Raw genomic sequence first — 24,382 nt, forward strand, 5'->3', positions numbered from 1 at the left:
TTCAGAATAGAAATAGTACCTAAAGACCAAAAAGTTATGTTCTAGTCAGTTCAAAACAGAACTGTTTCTGAAAATAGTTTTCAGTGGCCTTAAATTACTCTAAAAACTTTACAGAGATAGTATTGCCCACTGGTTCAAAGACTAGGGAGCTGGCATCTGACAGAACCAACCCTGTATCATTGGACAAGTTAATTAAATGCTCAGGTTGTCAAGTCCCTCATCTGTAAAACACTGCATCCTTATCTCAGAGATACTGAAAGGATTAAATGAGACAGTGTAGGGAAAGGATTAGCAGACACCACATAGCAAATATTCAATAAATGATGATAATGATTGTGAAGGAATGGTGATGACATTAATTCTCGAATGAGCAGGTATCTGCCTGTGTTCTGATTTACTCATGAATGTCTCTATGCGTGTCTATCTAAGATTTATAAATAGTGCTCTGAAAACGAATAGGAAAAGATCCACTTTTCTTCGTGAATATAAAACCATGACTCAATTTTCTTTTTCTTTTTTTCTTTTTTTATGTCCTGCTGCTGCCCCAAATCAGAAAAAGACACAAAGCTGGAAACAAGAATTGAGTTGTAGTCCTTGCAACCTCAGGCTGAGAATTTGTGTAGGTACTTTCAAAGACTGAAGCCAATAAGCCTATTATATTGCAAACATAAAAGACAAAGGTTTTTGTAATAAACACAAATTTAAAAGGGAAGGATTAAAGCGTGAGTAACAAAGAAGAGGAATAATTATTCTGTGTGGGATAGGGGTGTAAAAGGATTACCACCCACCAGGCCAGCTCAAGAGAATAAATCTCAGTTTTCAGCAGCTGCAAGGCTGGTGATGCTGTAAATATTCACATGATATTTGTAAAATTAGAAGCCACTGTTACAGACACAAAAGAATGAAGTGCACATGCCATGATAGGTGTATCAGTCAGAAGACAGTCAGAAAAACACTGGAAAAACAGAGTCCAAACTTTACAGTCCAAGAGAAGGTATTTAATATAAGGAACTAGTTATAGGGTTTGGGGAGAGCTGAAAAAAAAAAGATAGGGAAGGGTGAGTGACATTGCTACCTCCCCTCAAGCTGGGAGAGTATGGGGGATTTTACCTACAGACCAGAAACCAGGGCTGCCTCACCATACTTGGATCCACATGGAGGCTCAGACCATGGAGATGTACCACTCAAAGCAACAGAGAGGGAGAAATATATCCTGGTATTTCCCTTCCTATCTCTTTCTAGTCTGCCAACAATGCAGAATCTCCCACTGGAAGAACCTATTTAGGAGTCAGCAAGGGAGCCTGGGAAAGCAGACATCGAGGGATGGTCATGGAGTGGATCTGAAAGCAAACGAGCCAATGACCAGTGCAACAGACAAAAACTTCCAGAATACAGTCATGCACCACATAACAACATTCCAGTCAACAATGGACTGCATATATGACAATGGTCCCAAACAATTATAATAGAGCTGAAAAATCCCTATGGATGTTGTAACCAACATGATGTAGCCACCGTGACATGGTAGCTGCTTTAATGTCATAGCGCAATGCATTACTCATGTATTTGTGGTGATGCTGCTGTAAAGAAAACTACTGAGCTGCCAATTGTATAAAAGTACAGCATATACAATTATAGTAGTAGGCTGTACCATCTAGGTCTATGTACTACATGCACATGATTTCATCATGTTTGCACAATGATGGAATCACCTCACGACAAAAAAGGTACCATTCCTTTCACTTAGAGTTAAAGGGAATCCTCAGTACAAAAGAGATGTCACTAATATGAGTTTTAATCAGGGAACCATTTAGAAATGCCATCGAGTTATGGCCTCTCCCCATTCAAACTGTCACTGTTAAGATTGAGAATCTCCCAATAAAATCACATTTCTTTCAACAAGTAAGAGCGTAAAAATGAAACCTATTTTTGGTGGCTCTTCTGCTCTTGGATTTTGTACACCTGGAAGAATTCAAAGAGAACATATTGGGTAATGTGTATAGAGGTTGGCCACCATTTTAACTAGCGTGGGATACTAAAAACTATGCAAATACCATCTAATAATTCCCAGATTTTATAAAATGAGGTCATTATAATATCAGGAAATTAAAAGGATATAGTCTCAGAATTAAGGGATGCCCCCAGTACTACCCTGTCTTCACTTTTCTCATTTCATTGCAGCATGTGTAAAGTTTGCAGGACCAGCACAGAGTCACAGAGTGACTACATTAGATTATCTCACTGGGCGGTTCCCAAAAGGCGCCTATTGATCGGTAAGACTGAGTGAGTTCCTACTCCCGGTCATTTGTATAATCTTGGACAATATAATCTCTGGTCTCGTTTTCCTTAGTCTGTGAAGATTGGGGTAGAACACCCGTCCATCTTCAGGGTGAATGCAAAGATGTGAGTAGTGACTGGCTCAACTCGGTCTGTGGAAAGTGTGAGACCAGAAATCAGAAATACCAATTTATAACCCAGTGTGCATTTTCAGGTTGTGCCTACTACGTAGGAAGTAAAGGAAACCTGGATATTCAAAGCAATCTCCCTTGACTGGGGCCACTGCCCCTCTTTCCGTGCCACCTCTTTTCTCAGCTTACAGTCACAAAGCAATATATCCTTCCCAAGTCACCAGAAACTAGTGTCCACACAAAGCTGATGCCAATGGAGACAGAAACATCACTCTCAACTTTTTTTTTCATCAACCAATTCAATATGAAAATCGGTACTGTGATAAAATACTGCATAATAAAGACTTTAATTTTCTCTTATTAATTATGTTTAATATTGTTTGATTGATAAATGTCAATTTATGATTGCAAAGAAAAGATAAAAAGGGGGTATACAAAAAGAGTTTTCACATTATGCTGATGTTGGGATAAATTATCACCGACGCTAAATTTCTACAGAAAGTCAATAGAATGAGAGAGAAATTGTGAAAATAAACCATTTATAATATGCCTCTCTTATAAGCACTATAGCCTGCCTACGTGAACGGAAAAGTCTAAGAAAGGATTCTGACCAATAAAGCAAAGATGAATGGGAGTGTACTGCTTTCTGGTCTCATAACAGGAGGCATTTTGAATGCAAGTCCTACTCAGCTTTTTGAGTCCAAAGTTAGTGAATTAGTGCTCTCGCCATGTGCTGCTTCAGAAAGACGCCCATGTGGTCACAGTGTGTCACCTGTAAAAACTGCTCACCAACAGAAAATATCCTATTATGTTTACACACAGAGACATAGCAGCACTCTGCTGGTTTAATTTTCCCAAAAGAGGTTAAATAATGTTCTGTATTGTTTGACCTGAATAGAGGTTGTTAATCACCTTGAGAAAAAAAGAAAAACAAAGAAGCCAACTAGGCAAGGAAAAAAAGTGATTTTTGGGTAATACTCGTACATTTTTCTGATATATTTGTGAATATACTCTTAGAGACACGGGAACATACATGATTGCCTGCAATAAAAGGGACAGAAGGAATAATCTTAGGTTGAAGGAAAAATTCACTTCCAACAATGTCTAGATTGCTTTCATTAACTATCCACCAAACCATGCTGTGAATGTGGAACTTTGCCATTTTCTGGTGACCGTCCCCCTCATAGAGCCCTGACCCAACACTTGAGACAGAGAAAAGTAAGCAACGAACACTGCACAGCACTTTGTAAGGGAGTCACCTTCATGATGAGAACAGACAAGAGCCTAATACTCTCCACATTGGCCCAGTGCCAGAAGAATTGTAAGCTTAAGCACATTTCAAGGAAAACAAGTTACGTCAAGGTCCTTCAAAAGAGCGTATTACCTGATGTGGCTGTGGACTGGACCATCTGCTGTAGGAAGGCGCACCTGAAGACTTGCTCGCTGAAGTTCTCTGAAACAGAGAAGGGGAAAAAAAAGATTTCATGCTGTCACACAAACGAAATGCGCTTTCTCTTTCTCTAAACAAATAATGTAGTCAGTGTCCATAGTTCCACACATTAGCATATCTTAGACTCTGTGTGAACGTAATCTTTCTGTTTCATTTCTTTTAAAACATAGTCTCTCCGCAAGTATAAGAATGTGGACACTATAGTCAAACATCTGGATCCAAGGCTCAGTTTATACTAGTTTTTAGACCCGGTGCAAATCACCCAACTGCTCTGTGTCTCAACTTTCTCTTTTGTGGATCAGAATAATAGTTTTTAATGCCACAGAATACCTGTGAGGATCCAATATAATAATAGGAGGGAGGTACTTTGTACAGTAAATTACTATACACATGTAAGGCATTAATTCAACAAGGAGAAAATAAGGCACATTACAATAAGTTTCGCTTGAAACAAAACTGGTATACAAATATTCAAGTTAATATGTGAGGTCATTTGAGAGTTGGTTATTCTTGTTATATAAAAGACTCTTCATCTTAGGAAAGACCTGACCACACCTTTGCTACAAGCTCCCTGGGCTTTGAAAATGCCACAAACTCACTAGAAATTAGCTCATCCAAAACCATTCTTAACACCATATTTCTTTGCTTGCTTCTACCAAGAGGCTGAAAAAGACTACATACGTAATTTCTCAATATTCCTTCCCTCCAGTTCTGGCCAATGAAACATGAGTATAATTATATAGAGGGGTAGGAAGAGTTCTGAGAAACCCTTTGCTCCTTGGATAAACCAGAAAAGATAAGGTTTGTGTCTTCTCCATCACTCTTCTTTCTCTCTAAATATAAATATGCTACATGGAGCTACAGCAACCATTTTGTCACCATGAGGAAAAAGCCAAGAGAAGAGCAGAGATGTTAACCCTAATCTTGTTAGGCAGCTGAAATTCACCTTCAGGCTGCTACTTTTGCCTAATCTCCTTGTGTAATTGACTATAATCACATTTGCTGTTACTTGCAGAGTGTAATGACATACTCTGCTAGCTCATTCAAATTAAGAGTCAGATGACAAGATTTCATCTACTAGCTCATTCAAATTAAGAGTCAAATTACAAGATTTCAGTTCCTATGAAACATGTGGATGCTTCAGGCAGGCAGACCATAATGACAGAGGTATGAAGATGTGAAAGTGATTGGTATGTTTGGGAAATGATCAATAGCCCAATATAGTATTGCCAGCTCTGGCATTCACTATCACTGCATTCCATCTGCCTTTTAGGATCCCTGTATAATTCTGTGCTGGCCTTCGCTGATTCTGACAGCTTTGCTGAATCTCTGCCACAGGGAGGTTGGCATGTTGGCTACATGCTATATTCTGCCTGCTCAGTTCAATTTCCCTCTAGCATCAGCCCAGCTGAGGAGGCAGCTCTGGGATCAGTTCTCAGGCCCTCCCTGCCTTGCCTGCCCTACTGAGGTTAATGGGCTTGCGCCCTATAGCAGAGTGTGAGAAGGGCATTGCAGTTTTCAACTTGGATAAAGGGAGAACTACGAAGGAAGTAGCCAGAAGTTCAACTAAACGCTTAATAATATTTCCTCGGTGAGAAGCAATAGGAATGAACTTCGGATGTAGCCGACTTTATCAGTACATGGCCATGTACCTTCTCTTATGCCATTTTCCTAATTGTGAAATAAAGCAAAATTAGATGGTGCCCATGCTCTCTTCTTATCCAGCCCCAAATCAATTCAATTAAATGATACTCCACATTTAACGTATATAAATGATTACTGATTATAGGGGCAACATTGAATATCTATGGAAAGATTAGATTCCTTTCCATAACATGTGTTTAAAATACCAAAGTAACTTCCACTTAAATGTCAATTAAGTAGAAAAAGTTCACTATCCAGAACAGCCCCTTGCCTGAATATTTTAACAAACTCCAGATTCCCTCCATTTTTTAAAGGGGCTATTAGCTGGTTTGATACCCCCAATAATTTGGCCTTCAGCAGAGTCCCCTCAAGTTTCTTTAAATCATAAGATTTTGGAAGTCACCATCAGACTCATTTTTAAGACATCATGTTTCGAGAACTAAACTCATCATTGTTTCAAACAACAATATAGGTTTCTATAATAACAATGAATTTTATATCTATTCTCAGAAAATAAAGCTCTGGGATTTTTAAAATTTAGATGTGATCGATATGTAAGATTGTATACAGTTAAGGTGCACAATATGTTGACTTGACACATTTACATATTACAATATGATGACCACCATCGTGCTAGCTAACACCTCTATCCATCACAGAATTCTTTCTTTTTTTGTGGCGAGAACAATTAAGATCTGGTCTCTTAACAACGTTGAAGTTTATAATACAGTATTGTTGACTATCATCTCTAAGCTGTGCATTAGATCTCCAGGACGTATCCACCAGCCGATAGTTTGTACCCTTGCACATCTTCCCAATTTCTACCCCTGTAGCCCCTGATAAGTACACATCTACTCTCTATTTTCACAAGTTCAGCACTTTTAGAGTCTACATATGTGACATCATATTATACGATCATTCACCGTCTGACTTAACTCTTTTAGCACACTTGGGTCGTTTCCATATCTTGACTATTGTAAATAATGCTGCATTAAACATGGAGTACCGATAACTCTTCAATATTCTGTTTTCGTTTTCTTTGGATATATATCAAGAAGTGGAATTACTGGATCATATGGTAGTTCTAGTTTTTAATTTTTTGAGGAACCCCCCCCCCAATACTGTTTTCCATCGTGGTTGCACCAGTTCCCACCCACAGGGCACAAGTGTTCCCTTTCCTCCACATCCTCACCAACACTTGTTATCACTTGTCTTCTTGACATATTTGTTGTTGTTGTTGTTGTTTTTAAATCAAAACAAAATCATGGTAACCAAAGTCAAGATATGAGCACTGACATTCAAGAAACATTTTAAAGAAAAATGACACGTGCGATCTGTAGGATATGACCCTTTATTAAGAAACCTTGAAGTGGGAAGGGCAGAAGATTGGCACTTGTGAATTTGAATGCAACAATAACTCCATATGAAATACACATCTATCCTCTCTTGATAAGTGTCACAATACTTCCGTGCTCACACTTAATGTTTTCCTAAAGGTCACACTGTGTGTCAGCACTAACACAAGTATAATTGACTTTAAAATGGTAATTGCAGGTTATTGTGAGTCACACACTTCATGTACTTTCTAGTGCTAAGGATAAATGTAAAAGGCAAGAGAAACAACAAAACAACTGATCAACATTAATTACAAATTTCAGAGACATGACAATGTTCAGAATTGTACCATAACCTCTAATAGATGTGACTGTATTCAAAAAATCAGTCTCATAGCACAAAACACAAAATCTGGTTGGGTTTCCTTGAGAGTGTTTTTGAATAAACTAGCCATAATGTGTGGTTTGGATTTCAGTCTAGACAAAAACAAACTCACCTGACAAATCAGTTAAGTAATTATTCATATCCACATTCTCTTCCTGCTACCGTGTTTCCCCGAAAATAAGACCTAACCAGAAAGTAAGCCCAAGCATAATTTTTCAGGATGACATCCCCTGAACATAAGCCCGAATGTATCTTTTGGAGCAAAAAATAATATAAGACCTGGTCTTATTTTTGAGGAAACACGGTAGTGCTCTTAGCAACCAGTGGTTAATCAAAGGGCCTTACCCAGATCAGAATAATGAGGCATATTCGTTTAAAATGCAAGTCCTCTGACCCTAGGAATTCACAAATCTCTGGAAGTGGGATCCAGCATTTTTTTTTTTAAGATATTGATATTAAATCGCAAAGCACAGAAAAATCCCAGAATAATCCTGGCACACCCTTTCTACTGTTACATGCATTCATTGGAACGACAATGATGATAAAAAGTAGAGACATGAAGACCTGAAGATATTATTGAGAGCTGTTTTCTCTAAACGGATAAAATGAACTCTCAAATTCCAGAGAAATATTTCGTAAAATTGTGGAAAGACGCTTGGGGGAAAAGAATCTGATTTTTAATCTACAAACATACATTGAACCTTGAACCACCGTAGCGCAATTAAATGGTTGGGTATGAGTTTCAGTGTAGATAAACAACCGCTGCCCTTGGAAAACCTTCCTGAATACCAAGAATGGCCTGCTGTCCTTCTGCTATGTTTCTGACACATCTGTATGTACCCCTTATCAAAATTCATATCACACTGCCTTGTAATTGGCTTCTAAATGCAGCTTCCTTTTGTAAACTGTACATTCCACAAGGTTATGGGAAGAAGAGGGAAGCAAGTTGGGGCTGGGTATTTACTCACATAAGCAGGCATGCCTGTGCTTGGAATATAGTAAGTGCTCAGTAAACATCATGCTCATGAATAGTTTTAGTAACGTCATCCTATTCGACTTTGGCAAGTATGAATAGGACACTGTTTCAATAAGAGACAGTGGTGATGAAAGTTACATGCGTGAGAGCAAACACAAAAACTGGTCGGATTTCAGAGTCCTGAAGGCTCCTGTAATTTCTTAGAAAGTGTAGAACTACTGGCTTCGACTTCAAGACATTGGGATGCAGAGTTCCTTGAGATGGCTTCATACAAAACATCAATTGCTAAAGTAACTACAGGAAAAAATAAGGAAATGGCAGACACCACTCTGAAGTTGAGAGTATTGGTTAATAGATACATGTTATACCACATGAAACATCTTGGGAATACTGTGAGGTCACTTTGAAAGAACTAGGTCATCTACAAAAGCAGAGAGAAGCTAGAAGATAAAGAAATGTTGAGACTAAAATATTTACCCTACTTTACATCTTCTCTCTCTCCCTTCCCCAAGCTATGAGGCTCATGAAAATCCAGATTACTTATATCATAGAGAAGGGAGTTCAGGAGAAGGAGCATGTAGAACATTTTAGTAGCTAAAGTATGTGGGACGTGCTACTAAGAGGCTTCCCTTTTTAACAGAGTGTTGTGTTAAACAAAGGAAAGACATGTGCTACGCAGAAACCTGGAGGACAGACCGAATTCAATGGGAGTTCATAATTGAGTAAAGCTGCCAGATGCCGCAGCAAGACTGCCAGCCAGCCACTCAGCCTCTGTACTCCATCCCACAATTGTCCTTTGCTTGGCCAGCTTCCTCCAAGTCTAATTGCCCATCACCCACCATAAGACAAGGACTTTGGGGAACATGCACATTTTTCGTAGCTAGAGTTTTTCCTGCCTTAAGCCTTGAGCATATTTGAAGTACAAAAATGAAAAACCAATATATAGGGATAGAAGGGGCCAACCGGACATCTGCATTTAACATTTTAGCACAGGAAGTCATTGACGACGATAATCCAGGAACCGACATGGGTTATTCAGACTTAACTCGGGATGACAGACATAACTTTTGGGATCATAATTCCAGATGAAAAATCATGTTTCCATTTCCAATGAGATTTGTCATGCAAGAAACAAGAACAAAAAGGCAAACCACCTAGACAGCAGTGACATTTTTAATAAGGTATGGAGAGCTGACTCAAAAACCTTTCTTCCAAGGCAAGAACCTTTGCAAAATACAAGTGGTAAAGGGTCTACCCACACACACCTTAATAAGCAGCTACCAAACGTCACATGTAAGTATGCATACCAGGCAAGCCAAGAAAAGGAAATTGGTAAAGATAAAAGGAGGTGGAGGGAAGTCTCTAATAAGTTTGCTACTGAAGGAACAGCATGATCTCCTCATCATAGCTGTGACAGCCTGGACTAGATTCCAATATGTGTTGCTACATCTATTCAGCATTTACTGAGGGTCTATACTGTTAGTGTCCAGGGATTACGGAACAGTCTCCACCCTTCTTATCCTTTATAAATGCAATCACAGAAAACTACCCTCATTTTAATAAGAAAGTAATGAGCTCAGTTAGGGACTCCCAGAACTCTGAACCGAACTAGCTCAGTCAAAGGAGTTCTATCACATTCCTAATGCTAAGAAGATCCTAACAGTTGGGTAAGAAATGCTACCTAAAAGTTGACCTAAATCTCTCCAGTTTCAATAAAAGCCCAGTTTATTAAGGTATATGACAAGCAGCTCACATATTCTCCATCTCTTTCTAATGTGATGCATCCTTTGGAATTTTTTTCTCTATTAAATCAACTGGTTTTATTTAACCTTTCTGTGTGCCCTAGTTTCTATCCTGTTAGTCATTTCACTGTCTTCCTCTGGGCCACCTCCCAAATTTCCATGCTCCTTCCTCTGAAGTTGTGAAATTTGGAAGTGGGTGAGTTACTCATTTTGTCCTTATTCCATTACAAAATGCAAAATGAAATAAATCTAAGCTAGCCTCAATGCAAAAAATAAGAGGGAGAAAATCTCAATACAATTAAGTACTAAAGGTTGATTTAGCAACTATATTCAAAAGGCTTTGCCTCTTGGTCTGATTTATTTTCCAGTGATGGAGGAGAAATAAATGAGTCTTGTTCAGGAGACCTAACCAAGTCTTTGTGCTTTGCTTATAAAAAGCAGATGTAGAATAATACAGACTTCATCTTCTTCTAGGAGTTAAAACACCGTATGTATTTACCAAAGTCAAAATGGTGCCCCCAGGGTTTTTATTTGCTAGTTCTTTGTCCCCTCACTGTAGTTTAACTTTACAAGCATTTTGTTGCATACACAGTATAGGCAAAGCACTCTACTAGCAACAGAAGATACAAAGATGAATGAGATTCTCCTCAGAGAGGCTTTTTCCTCCCTTCCCCTCTCCCATCCTGCCCCAAAGAACCACATACAAGCCCACCCACTGTCATTTTTTTATCCCATTACCCTAATGTCATTTCTTCACAGCTCCTGTCACTATCTGAAATTATCTTGTGCATGTATTTGCTTTGTTGTACATGGTTCAAGTCCCTCACTAGAATGTTAAGTTCCAGGAAAGCTTGTCCTTTTTACCACTTTTTTAACCGTAACTTTTACTATCATGCACATAGCAGTGCTTCAGTACATATGAGTTGAATGGATGAATGAATGAAGAGACTCAGTTTTTACCCTCAAAGAGTTTACAGTCCAGTGAAGGAGATTAATGCATACACAACTCTATTGCAAGGAGGAGTGTCTCTCTTTCTACCACATTTGCAGGCTGTGCAGGTTGTTCCCTGCATGAGGAAGCCATTCAACTCACAAAAAATGATACATTGGTAAATTGCAACACTTTTCCAGCAGAACTAGTAAAGTGGCTTGCTGTAACAAAATTGGTATAATTTTCCAACAAGTGGAAAATATCTTAGAAATGTTACTTTACTCTCACTTACAGAAAGGTGCTCTGTAGGCAAGCAATGGTCTTGGATGTGCAGAACTGATTTTAGGTCCACTTTCCTGGCCTTGGGCTTTGAGTTTCCTAGGTCAGATGCGAGGAGTAAGGGCATTAGAGATTATTGCACCAGCAAATGCTGTTTTAAATAATCAAACTGTGGACTCCAGGCTTCAAGGTGGCCTCCAATGACTTCTGCTTCCTGATATTCACACCATTTTGTAGTCCCCTCTACAATGTACCAGGGTTGGAATATTTGGCCAATAGAATACAGTAGAAATAATTTTATGTCTCTTCCTAGATTAGGTTATAATCTTGGCCATGGTTATGCGCTCTTGGATCACTTACACTAGGAGAAGCCATATCATGAGCCACTATAGAGAATCCCACATGGTGAGGAATTGGAACCTCCTGCAAACAGCCATGTTAGTGAACTTGGAAGTTGATCTTCAGTCCCAGTCAAGCCTTCAGAGACTGCAGCCTTGGCTAATGGCTCGACTAAAACTTTAACAGAAACCCTGACCCAGAACCACCCAGCCAGTCTGCACATTTCCTACCCTCAGAAACTGTGCAAGGAAATCAATGTTTGTTGTTTAAATGCTAAATTTGGGGGTAATTTGTTACACAGCAATAGATAATTCACCTCATTAGCAGAGAAACTATTCACCTCTAACTATGATACAAGTAAAAGCCTATAGAAAGGATATGATCCTGTGAATCATACCTAAGGGAGAAGAAGACATTATTCTCTTGAATTATGGAAAAAAGAAGTTTCAGCATTTTTTTTCCTCCTTTAGATCTTTAAAAAAAATTAAGTCCCTGAATTTTCACATTGTTATTTAACGTGTCTTGCAGTCACTTTCTTCAAGGAGACAGAGCATTCCCTGAAGGCGTGAGCACCAGGTAACCTCCACCTCCCTTCCCGCACAAGACTAAAAACAGTGAACAGGATGCTGAGTAAATAAATAATAAGCTTCCTGTTATCGTGCAGCTTTCTCTGTAACTCAACTTGATCTTGCCATAGCTTACAAAAAAGAACTGATTCACTTCAGCTACTGGGCTCGATCTGCCACTCCACGTCTCGGAGAAATAGAAATCCTCCCTGGTAGCCGCATAACAGGGCAGTGTATAGGTTCTGCCTTCAAGTTACAGAGGGGTGTGGAGCACACACAGACTTACAAAGAAAGCTTAAGCTGACTCAGTGTCCCCCCAATCTGGGCTATACAGAAACTGGACACACAGAATGCACTACTAAAAAATGGTTCCTTAGTCAATTTTTGGAAAAGCTATATTTCCCATGTGATCCAACACAGGTGTCTGCAAAATTTCTCTAAATATACCATACATTAAATATTTTAGGCTTTGTGGGCTATATGGTCTCTTTCACAACTACTCAACTCTGCCATTGTAGCATAAAAGCAGCCATAGACAATACATACATGAATGGCTGTGGCTGCATTCCAATAAAACTTTATTTGCAAAGACAAGCTTGGGTCAGATTTAGTCTGCAGGCTGGAGTTTGTATATTATTCTTGTCTCTCATTGGAATGTTTAAGTACCAGAAAAGCAGAAGGGTAAACACTACTCTAATCCCTCTCTTGAAGAATTACTGGACATTTTGGCACATAAAAAACACTGAGAATTTCAGGTCCAAAAACCCAACCATGGATCAATTTGTTTAAACCAGCCTTCCCAATGTTATTTGTCTAGAGAACCTATGTATTTATTTAACAATTTCTCTCCTGCCCTGTCCTCCCCTCTCCTACCTTTGCCCTCCTCTCTTCTCTCTCTCTCTCTCCCCACCACCCATTTTCTTATTGAATATCTATTAATTTTTCAGGGATCAAATCTTCCATAGAACATACCTGAGGAAATAATGAGTTACCTAATTTGTACTGTATATCCGCCTGAGTGAAAAATTTGATTCCAAATCTCTCATTCCTCAGAGAATTGGTTTGGAACTTGGCATGCCAATAAACACTTTAAGTAATACCTTGATTTTCATACGTACGATAACCACAAAGATGGAAAACTTAAAAAGTGTTTGCTTTTTTGTGTGTTTGCTTGTTTTGTGGAAAATTGGTTGATTGGCACATTTTTTTGTATCCTCCACCTCCCCCCACTCTCACCTCACAAATGATTGCTACTTTTGGAACTTGTAGTATGGAAAATATCATGGTAGGAAGTTATGGATTGGGTAATAACCTCCAGAAAATATCAAGGCACTAACATATTTAGAACTTACAACTCAAAGTTGGTTTCATTGGCCAAAGTAACAATGCAAAGATTTCTGGCAAAGTGTCTTAGAAACTTGTAAAACATGAACAGTGGTGTCAGGCATTGTCAGAGTTCTATTAAATAGAAGAAACCTGAAATTTTCTCATTAGTAGCCTATGATTATCAGTGACCATTTGTCCAACAGACCAATCCTGGTAAAATGTGAGAGAGGACTGTCGTGCGGGGTTGTCATGCGGGGTCTCAGCTCCCGCTCCCCAAATAAGAACACAGGACATGGTGAGGCCATAAAGGAACACCCACAGAGCCATAGGTAAGGGAGTCATAACACTATGGTCTCACTGGAGGCTGGGTTCACACGACGTGCGACCTGCTGTCCGCTTTGCTGCCAACCGACCAACTCTCCTCCTTTCTCCTCGACTCTGCTCCACTTCCCTCTGTAGCCACAGCAGTTATATTAGTGGCCAATGGCTCACTGGTTACAGCTGACGGCCAACTAGCCACAGCTGATGGCCATCCAATCACAGTTGATGGCCATTTACTACCTGAGCCAGCACCTTTCCACGTGAGGCCAAGAGCCTGGAAACTGCTTTCTGGGGCTCTGTCCCCACAGGGACTCATACCAGGCTGTGAATACCAGGAGACAGGGACCATTTAGAGCCATGGTGGAGGCTACCTGCCACATATGGGGGAAAAACATCTGCGAACTTTTTTCTTTTTTCCCTCCTGAAACTGATACTGATGATGTGGCATTAACCAAAGTCATTTCTGCTCATCTGTAAATTGGGGAGGTTGAACTGAAGTCAAACTTCCTGTAAAAATATGAGTCTAGCAACATTCATATATTACTTTAGATACTCTCAAAGCATTTTCATATTAATGATGCCACACGGTAGACAATGTGACACGGGAAGGATCTGGTCACAAGCTGGCTAGAAACCAGTTTCTCAGCACGGGGCTACCCCTAACCTGAAATTCCAACTCCATCATTTTTTTCCCCTCAAAGCCACGAGAATCCTCAGGCTGGTCAGACTTCCCTGAGCTTAGTTACCAGAAATGCATTATAATTCACAAGGCTTCTCAAAGCCTCAAGAGGACGATAGCAGTTGCTGAATTTTAAGAGTGGTTTAATCGGCCATCCCGTAAGTTAGAGACTCCTCCTTCTATATCCCAGACTTTCCTTCATCACCCAGAAACATGTAAGTCATAGATTTCCCCCATATAAACACGTCCCGGGACACTGCCTAGGCTTCCATTCTTACCCGGGGATTTCTTCCTGCCTTTTCATCTTTATCAGGAAACAGAGCTGGAGAACCAAGTTCTCCCCTGCAAAAACAGCACCTGATGCCACTTCAGCGGCAATGAGCCTCCCAAACATGGGCACCTGTGCCATGGCTCTGATCTGACCATTTAGCTGTGGGTAGTGAAGAGGGCATGGCCACAGCTGTCATAACAGATTGGGCTTGTCCGCCATGCTAATTGCCATGTACAAAACACCTTTCGTATGTGCATTTTCCAGGATGAGTGTGTTTACAAGTGGAAAACTTTTGAACTCTTTGCTCTGTGACTAAATGGAATATGTCAGAGAGAACACTTTTATGACTCCTCCTAAAATTGTCATGGCACTGATCATTCTTGTGGGCATAAAAGATGAAGAACAGTAGAAAAATGTCCTTCAGTATCCCCCTCCCAGGAAACTAAAGATTGTATAATTCTTAAAATAAGGAAAAACTGAACTGTGAAGCTTAAAATGTTATATAGAAACAGTAACTGTATTCCATTAAACTACTCATGAGTAAACTGGGGGTGAAGTTAATTTAATTCTTCCAAATACAGCCATCAATTTAGGAGAATTTTGTTGCCACTTGCATTGTTTAAAACTTCTTTTTTTAAATATGGGAGGAGGGAGGTGAGGTGGAGAATTGAGCCTACTTTTAAGAGAATAGGATTTAGGGCCAGCACGTGTAAAAGCATTTACAAGCATTACATCAGAAAAATACAAAAATTAACCACCCAAGGCAATGTGTATTTAAGTGGAATAAATTCCAAGAAATTGTGGAAAGACTGCCCTCTTCAGACACACTATTTTGGGGTTTTTTTGTTTGTTTGTTTGTTTTTAAGTTGCTATAGATTTTTCTATTTAAGTTTCTCTATAGAGGAAAATGGAGTATGAGGTAATGTATTTTTAAATGTGAGCTTTACTCTCATAAATAAATGTCAAACAGTACATGGAAAAAATATTATTAAGTATCTAGTGTGCCTGTCTGGACTTGCCTAGAATATGTATCTTACAAGTAAATATTCCACATGCTTCTTGAAGAAGCATCTAAGCAAGCTTTAAAATCCTGAGAGATAATTAATGGAGCTGTCTGGGATTGAATTGTTTACCTCAGCTGTCCCATATTTAAGTGCATTCAGTATAACCACCTGAAGTCACAATAATTGGCTTTCATGTCATTAGAATTTTTAATAGCCATGATGAACTCTACTCTTATTCCACACAAAACTCTTGTTTTCTGTTTTATTCCTGTCATTCTGGACAACCTGAAATGACAATTAAGAGTTCTGTCCAAAGGTACTGTGCATTATTTGGGACCTTAGGAAGGCACTAATTCTGCTATCCGCAGAGTTTTCTTAGAATATTCTATAGACAGGTCATAAGGAGAACCAAGTGGAAAATTTCATTTGAAACACAACTTGTTTCTCTACATTTCTTAATCTGGGCTTTCCCACTCCCCACCAATGTTTACTTTTTAAATGACCAAATGTAAGTTACGAGTCTAATATAATGAGATGGATTCCAAGAACCACACTCAAAACCCAATTTCAATTCTTCAGTCAGTCCAGAACAAATCAGAGCAAAAAATTACCAACAATTCTGAAAATATCCCCATTGTATCATCTTCTGCAAGAAGCACAGGAAGAAATTTACTTTGCAAAGTAGCCTCTTTTGCTTCATAACTACAATGAAAATGGAAGGCACGTGATATACTCAAGCAAAGGTCATTGGAGAGGGAAATTCTAAATACCATTTTTGAGAAAGAGTTGTTTATGAAAATCAAATTCGAGTCGGTAGGAAAATGGTGTGTGGGGCAATGATCACTACTGATTTACACAATATTTGACATATGTAATATACATGTGCGTTTTTTCAGAGGGGCATAAATATAGAACTAACTTGTTTATAATTTGAGGTGACTGGGCTGAAAGGAAATGTGCGCCAGCATGTTTCTCTCCTCTGACTTCTAACATTCAGTTTCATGTATAATTGATGGACTACAATTGTTATGATGGTTAAAATAAGAGTAAATAAATGATGAGGATTTAAAATATCATCCATTTGCCAGGAATACTTGGTTTTTCTTTGAATGGATCGTAAACAATTGCCATTCTGAAGGCATTTGTAGCAGACAAGCAATTCCTTTGGCTTCTTGTGCTCCCGGATTACGCAGATCCAAAGCGGAGATTGGTAGAGAAACAGAGTTCAAACATGGCCCGTGCTTTATATGTATGCATAGCTTAAATGCATAGTATTGGAGCAGAAAAGCCAGCATAATACCAAATGCTAAACTCAGGTTATACCTATATGCAGTGATAAAATGAGGAAATTTCAAATGGAGCTAACAGAAGGCACTTTTTACTCTAGAGCAAGGCCTTGGGGTGGAGAGAAGTGATTTCAAGTACAGGCATATTTGCTTAATTCAAATTCTGTAAAATTACACTGTGTACGTGTATCCAACTAAATGCTGCATACACACGTATATAAATTTATAAACTTGTGCAGTTTATGTATGTATACACACAATATTAAAAGTATGAATTATGAATATATTATATGTTGTATATTATAAATACGAATGTGTTTATGCATTATTTACATTCATAACTTATTTTATTTATATATTGTAAATATGTACATTTACCGTTATGTACAATATGTTAGTGTAATAATATACTACATATTATAAATGTACATTACATAACAAACATAAATTAAATATATTATGTATTAAATATAAATATATATTGCACATTAATGTGCATATCATATAATTATCTCAACCTATTGCATATTATATAATGAAATAAAATTATATTACATATTATATATATTGTATATAATTTTCTGCATAAGTGTATAAACAAAACCATAGATACTGAACTTAATTTTGAATTTAAGAGATTTTCAAAAGTAATTTTAATTGTGTGCGATTTCTAACTTCCACCAGGACTTTAGAATGAAAACGCTTTCATAAGAGGCAACACCACCCTATCTATTATCAACGGAACAGTTCACAAGCCTTCCTCCTCCTACAGAGGTAAACACATCTTTTACATTGAGCACAGGAACTCCATACAATTTCAGATCTAAGACTGATTAGTTTTTCGAATTGGTATTGGCTATCTTGGCCTGGTCTACTAACTATTTTAAATACAACTGTATGGTATAATCATTGATGTCTCCGTTGTAAAGTGTAGTAAAAGAAACACCAAGTTACCCCGGTTATGTGAAAAGGTGAGTTACTGGGTAATGTTGGAATAAGCCTACGTGATGGGCAGGTACTGTAACCACTGGACCTCCCAGCCTTTCCAGGTCTCTGTGCTTATATTGGCAAATGTTAAGAGGCACCACATTATGCTCAAGATAGCAGCGCAAACATTTTAAAAGGCTCTGGAAACCCCTCTTCCCTCACATGCACAGTAAATAAGCCAGCATCCACGCCAATTTTCCCTCACAGACAAACCATTACCAGCTACTGTTACCATGGCACAGACACACACCAGGGAAAACCCCCACACACAGAAGTATCGTTTTTGTGATTAACTGGTAGAATCAAAAGGAGAAAAAACTAATAGAGCCAGAGCTCAAGCCATGCACAGCTATCTGTCCCATATGAACAAAATATTCATAAAAATAAACAGCGCATGGAGCCAATACGGCAAATTTCGGACATGAGCATGTTTTCATAATCACTTATCAAACTGTAGGGGGGAAAAAAGATGTCTAATGTGTCATCCTCTCGCGCTTCACTGTCTACTTTGTGGCTTCATTAGTGAGAGGGCAGAGGCCACTCTTTCTCAAGGGGAACTTCACAGCTTTACCACGAGCCAGGAGGTGTGTGAGCAACAGTGTGTATGTGAAGGTCTATTTTAGTTCTGGTGCCACATACAACTCCTTCCATCACCAAGGCGAAACTACTCCAGTCTGGCTATAAAGAAAAGTCCTGCAGCTGCATTGGGGAAGGGAGCAGCCAGACTTCCTGAAAGAGCTAGCAGCACCTGTCTTTCAGCCTGCTACTCCAGGCTTGCTTATCACTGTGCTATGTCCAAGGTCCACGCATAATGTGAGACTCAGAATATTGCCGCTAGAAACATCCATAGTGGGCATCTGTTGATTTGCTTGTCCAGGTCCCATGCTCACATGTTTTCATAACAACAATGTATTCTTTTGGGAAACTCCTCACCCCTACTACACTTAGTTCAGGGGCCTGGCCTTCCAGGTAACCCAAGCAGGCCAGGCAGTTCTTTACCAAGAATCTGAATCTTGAGTGGAATGGACCAAGGACATCCTCACAGAAGGCGCTGGAGAGACCATTTATGAGTTCCCTTCACCATCCTAGGTCCCTGCAGCTTCCCTCCTTGTTGCCTTTTCCAAGCACTGGAGACTCATTTTTTTCTTTTAAATGTAATCCTATGACCTATCCTATATCCTTCCAATAAATTCCAGTTTGCTTAAGGATTAGTTTCTCTTGGCTTGAAATCAAAATACCGTAACTGATACAGAACTTTATCCATTGCCTTGTTTCCAAGTTCTTTTCCACTCTTCACTGCACACTGTTTATCACATTCTACTTGTCATGTATGATTATTTTCTCTCTACATGTATACTTTATAATATATATTATGGTATGTTATATTCTACTATATTATAGTCTACTATATTACACTCTACTGTATAATGCTAGACCACATTTTCTCATCCTTAAAACATCCTAATGATATACATATTACTAATGCAATTACATTGGCGATGAGGAGGTATAATAATTGAAGCTCAAAAAGGTTAAGATGGCAGTGTACCAGGATAACCTGAACCACAGATTTTGTTAAAGCACAGATTCCCAACGCTGATGCCCAGGTGCTGACCCAGTGGTTCTGAGAGGGGTTCTTGCGAGTCACTTTTTTAACACCTTCCCAGAAGATGATGTTGCTCATCCAGGACCATATATTGAGTAGCCCTCGATTACGTTAAAACTTCCCAAACTCTTGCCTGCTTACAAATCACCTGGGGAATAGGTTCTGATTCAGCAGGTCTGAGGTGGGACCTGAGATGCTGCATTTCTAACAAGCTTCAGGAGATGCTGATGCTGCCAGATCACCCTGAGTAGCAAGGATTACATGACTGGCCCAGATTACATACTCAGTAAATGCCACAACGTCACCTTGATTTCAGGTTTGACTTTTCTTATTTATTCCATTGCCTCACCTAAGAAAACCTGGTCTTGAGAGATGAGAAATCTAAAATCCAGAAGATCACACAACTTGACCAGATCACACAGCTAGTTAGTTATATATTTTACAGGACACAACCCCGATCTTGTACAACCAGCCCACGGCTGATTTCTTCTGTAGGGTTCAATATTCAAAAAGTACAGTATCTCCATGTCCATTCTGTATTAAATCCTGACAGAAACACTAAGAAATTGCTAAGGCCAACACTTGTTCACATTTCACAGATGGGACAGCCAAGTGAGGTGAGGTGCAAAGGAGAGAAAGGACTTGCATGCAATCACTCACCTAAAAGATGCTAAATCTTGGCCTGGCCTAAAGCAATTCTAATGCCAAGTGCAGTGTTCCCATCACCTACGACAGCCCCCTCCCAGAGGCGACAAGTCACATCCTTACTCTGAAAAGAAGGTGGGAGAAGCACATACAACTAATCAAGGTAGCCCAAGACTCGAGACCAAGCATCAAAACGAATGTCCACTAGCCCTGGCTGGCTCTCAGAGGCATTTTCTCTGGCCTACACTGGGTTTGCTTGGTTTGTTGGTTAGTCAGTTACCTATGTTTAAATATTGGGAAAATTTACATTACAATCCAGGATGAAAACTGAAGATCTGGCAACACAGAGTCCAGATTCTCTCACACTATAAAAATCAACTCTGGTTTTGAGGGGAGGAATGTGGGGACACAGCGGTCATTAAAGCAGCCACATGGTCAGTCACGAAGACTTAATATGATATAAAATAAACCGCTGCCCCTTGTTCTTCAATTCATCACCATCCCCAGTCATCCTGCATCCAGGAAACCCTGTAGGTATTTTGAGGTCGGATGGCTGCAAAACAACTGGAGATCCACAGGCCGGGGCACTTATATGTCAACATTTCCCTGGGATACGGAACAGGAAGGTACGAAGCTGAGCCACATCATTAGGAAAAAAGAATCTGTGAAAGTAGTGAAGAAGAAAGATCCAGAATACATGCCCCAGCTTTTGCTGTTCCACGAAAGAGGCCTCTCACCTTTGAAGGACAGCTGAGCCCCTAGACGCTCCCTTTTCATCAAACACAAGTTGCTAATACCACTGGAATAACCACAGCATCCCCATGTATCCTGAAGTTGTACTACCTTAATTGGTGATCGTCTGCTGCGGGTTTCTGGAAAACTCTGCCTTTGTAAAAAAATTCATTTTCTCCACTCTCGTGCATTAGGGATCCCTGTTGCACACAGCCAAGTGTGTTCCTGAATGAGGCCAAGGATCCAGCTGGCAAAATTCTGCTTTAGCATAATTGTAAATCGCCGAGTCAACATAATGCCACTCTTGTGTTTAAATCACCGAACAATTAGAAGTATGTGGGGTGTGATTCCAGGCCGAGTCCAGGCCTGTAAGCAGCTCATTCTTGTTGTGGTTGTTCAAGAGCAATAGAAAGCATATCCAGAAGTAGATTGGGGGCATAGTTTCCGGGCAATAAAACGTACACGAGGAATTTAAACACTGACATCCTCTTTGTTTAAGACAAAAGGTTTGCCTGTAATTCATGTAATTCATCGCACCTTTAAGACCACAGTCACATATATATTTTGAGAGTCAGCCCTGAGAGGAAACAGCCTTACCCTCTAGTGTTCTGCTGTCTCCTTGCAGCCTGAAGGTAGAAATAATGAGCCTGCAGAAGGGAGTGACAGATTTTATCTGGAAGACACTGACCCGAATGACTCCATTAGCATTGTTCCAAATGAAAAGTCGCCCTCCCTCTATGGGGATCGGTGGGGGCTGCTGGGGAGACAGGAGGCAGCTTCCATTTGGAACCAGATCCTTTCCCAGAACCAAGGACATGTTGTGCCCTCACCCCCACATCCCCCAGAAGCCAGGCCCTACCTATTTCTGTGTCGCTTGCCTGCAACAGAATAAAAGCCTCTCAAATCCAGTAGTACAGCCTGCCCCCTCCCTGCTCTAACTGGAATCCATAACCCCTTTCAGCCCACATGATGGGGGTCTAAGCCAACCAATGTGACTGAAGCACTCCAGCCCAGCCCCACAGTTTATCATTCACCAATTTCCCTTCTGGGATCCTTTTCTTATCAAAGCCATTTGTCCTCCCCAGAAATCTGCGTTTCCAGAGAAAACCATCCTTTCCAGTTCTGAACCAGGGAGGGAGAGGGAGATAAAGCAAGGAGGGGGGATGATGAAGGGGAGGAGATGGTGGTTGCACACACACATACACATGCACACATGAACACACAGACACACACGAACACACAGACACACATTGCATCATTGAAGCCTCCTCATTCCACAACATAAAGACTTGCTAAATCTGAGATAAGAGTTCATTAGACTTTCACCTTTTCAATGCCAGATATTTTTTAATTCAGAGATGCTACTGATGAATAAGTTTGCAGTCAGACATGGCTATGGTTCCAAATTTTCCCACTTACTTATTGTGGAAACTTGTACAAGTGTAAGTAACTTGCTTAAATACCTCGGAGGTTCTCAGTTTCTTCATCATCAAAATGAAGATATTGGTTTCTACTTTGCAGAATCATATTGTAAGTTAAATGCAACTATACACCCAGAACAGTGTCTGACGCATGCAAGAAGTTTCGTAAATGTGGCCTAATAATAGTAATAACAATAACATTGGAAGAAGTTCTATAAAGGCAAAGTCAAGAATTCCACATGCAGACGTAGCCCCTAGGCATTGCAGGTGAGATTCCTGCTGCCATCTCGCCATATCACCAAGTGAAAGTTTTCTCAAGCTCTCTTCCTCCCCAAGGACTGTTTTGGGAAGCCCCACATTGCTAGACTAGGTTTTCTTCATGACTGAGCTGTGGTAACAGCTTGAGAATCCTGACTGACAGCTCTGTGGCACGACTGGCTAGCAGGAATACTCTAGGTAGTTCCCCAAGCCAAGATGGCTCCTCACTCTAAGGAGAGTCTCAGTATGTTAGAACATGCTGGAAAACGCAGAGTCAATAAAATACCTCTTCCAGGAGCATTATTTTCACTTGGTAAATAATTTAAAAAGTAATTTTCAAATTACAACAAACATGGATATAAATAGAGTAAGAAGAGGAAAAAAAAACACAAAAAAAAAATTTAAAATACAAAACTTCTGGAGAAATTCAGGCTTAGCAGGCTATTCTGGCTCTTGGAGGAGGAAGTAGGCAGATTCTGTCCTTTGCCCTTAGGGCTCCTGGGACATACGTACCCTGTTTCCACTCAACCTCAAGACAACAGCTAAGGTGGATGTTATTACTGCTATTTCATTGGTGAAGAATCAGACACAATTAATCTGCAGCGACAGGAAAGAGTTGGGTGGTTTCCCAAGGCCAGGATCAGAGGAACTGACCACAAAGGGGCATAGTGGAACATTTTGGGGTGACAACTATTCCATATCTTGATATTTTGATAATAGTGGTGGTTATACGTCTGCATACATTTGTCAAAAAAATATATACTGTATGCCTAAAATAAGTATAGTTTATTGTATGTAAGTATAGCAAAATAAAACTGATTTGTAAAAGCCTTCAGAGTTTTTAAACTCTTAGTTTTTTCATTAATGTAAAGGGGGCTGTTGACTCTGAATCCAGTTGCAGGAAAAAGAAACTGGGCTCCATTAGAAAGTAGAAGAACATTGTGGGGATGGGAAAGACAGATAAAGTGGAGAGGGTGGGGGACGGGGAAGAACAGGGCTGAACCATAATGAGCAATTTAGACACCTGGGGAGAGTCCAGAGAACCTTCATTTCAGGGGAAGAAGAGAAAGGTAAGGGGAGGAAGAAGAGGAAAAGGGGCTGGGGCACTGGTCCAGTGAGCAGAAGGGGGGTAGGATGAGGGCCTTGGCATGCAGAGTAGTTCAGTAGAAGAGAGGTATGTGGACACAGAGGCATGTCCAGACACCGCTTCTAGTTCTCTAAGCCATCCAGGTGGCACCTTCTACACTTCACGACCCTGGGGGCCAGGTTTCTGGGCCTCTCCTAGTGCTGCAAAACTCCAGCCTGGGTTTCAAAGCCCTAATATGCAAACTGTCTCTTCCTTTCACTCCATGGGCCATTCTCCCTGCTTCCCTCTGCAACGATATCCTGCCAAGTGTGGCTTTACCAGGGGGTTCCATACTTAAAAAGACAGACTTATTTTTAGCTCCTGACAAATCCCTAAGGTTTTTCAATTGGAAGGAAAGATGAGTGACTAGGCTTCCTTTGGCTGTGGGAGTGGGGGTGGGGAAGAAAGGGACAAAAAGGAAAAAGAAAACCAACCTGAAGTTTGTTGCAATGTCACTTTTTGTTTTTCAATGTTAATTTGGAAATTTGCTTTAACTTGCTCTGAACCTTTTCACAGAAATATAATACACTGAACACTGACGTGTTTTAAAAATACTGGCACACTCTGGTAACCGTCTGTCACTCTTTGCAGCACACAGCAATTTAAAATTATTGGAGCTCTTAAATTAAGTGCTTAAATTTGAAGGTGATCACCACTTTGAGCATG

General features: G+C 39.9%; 1 protein-coding gene across 5 annotated transcripts in view; it reads right to left on the minus strand.

Moving 5' to 3' along the window:
• The window catches only part of RBMS3 (RNA binding motif single stranded interacting protein 3), a 1,259,852-nt gene that overhangs the window by 975,707 nt on the left and 259,763 nt on the right, over window positions 1-24,382 (minus strand). For all 5 annotated transcript variants that reach the window (XM_074312720.1, XM_074312722.1, XM_019745285.2 and 2 more), the window contains one exon: window positions 3,793-3,861. In XM_074312720.1, coding sequence (XP_074168821.1) covers window positions 3,793-3,861 — 69 coding nt within the window. The remainder of the gene's footprint in view (window positions 1-3,792; window positions 3,862-24,382) is intronic.

Source organism: Rhinolophus sinicus, linkage group LG10, assembly GCF_036562045.2.
Source record: "Rhinolophus sinicus isolate RSC01 linkage group LG10, ASM3656204v1, whole genome shotgun sequence".
Lineage (NCBI taxonomy): Eukaryota > Metazoa > Chordata > Mammalia > Chiroptera > Rhinolophidae > Rhinolophus > Rhinolophus sinicus.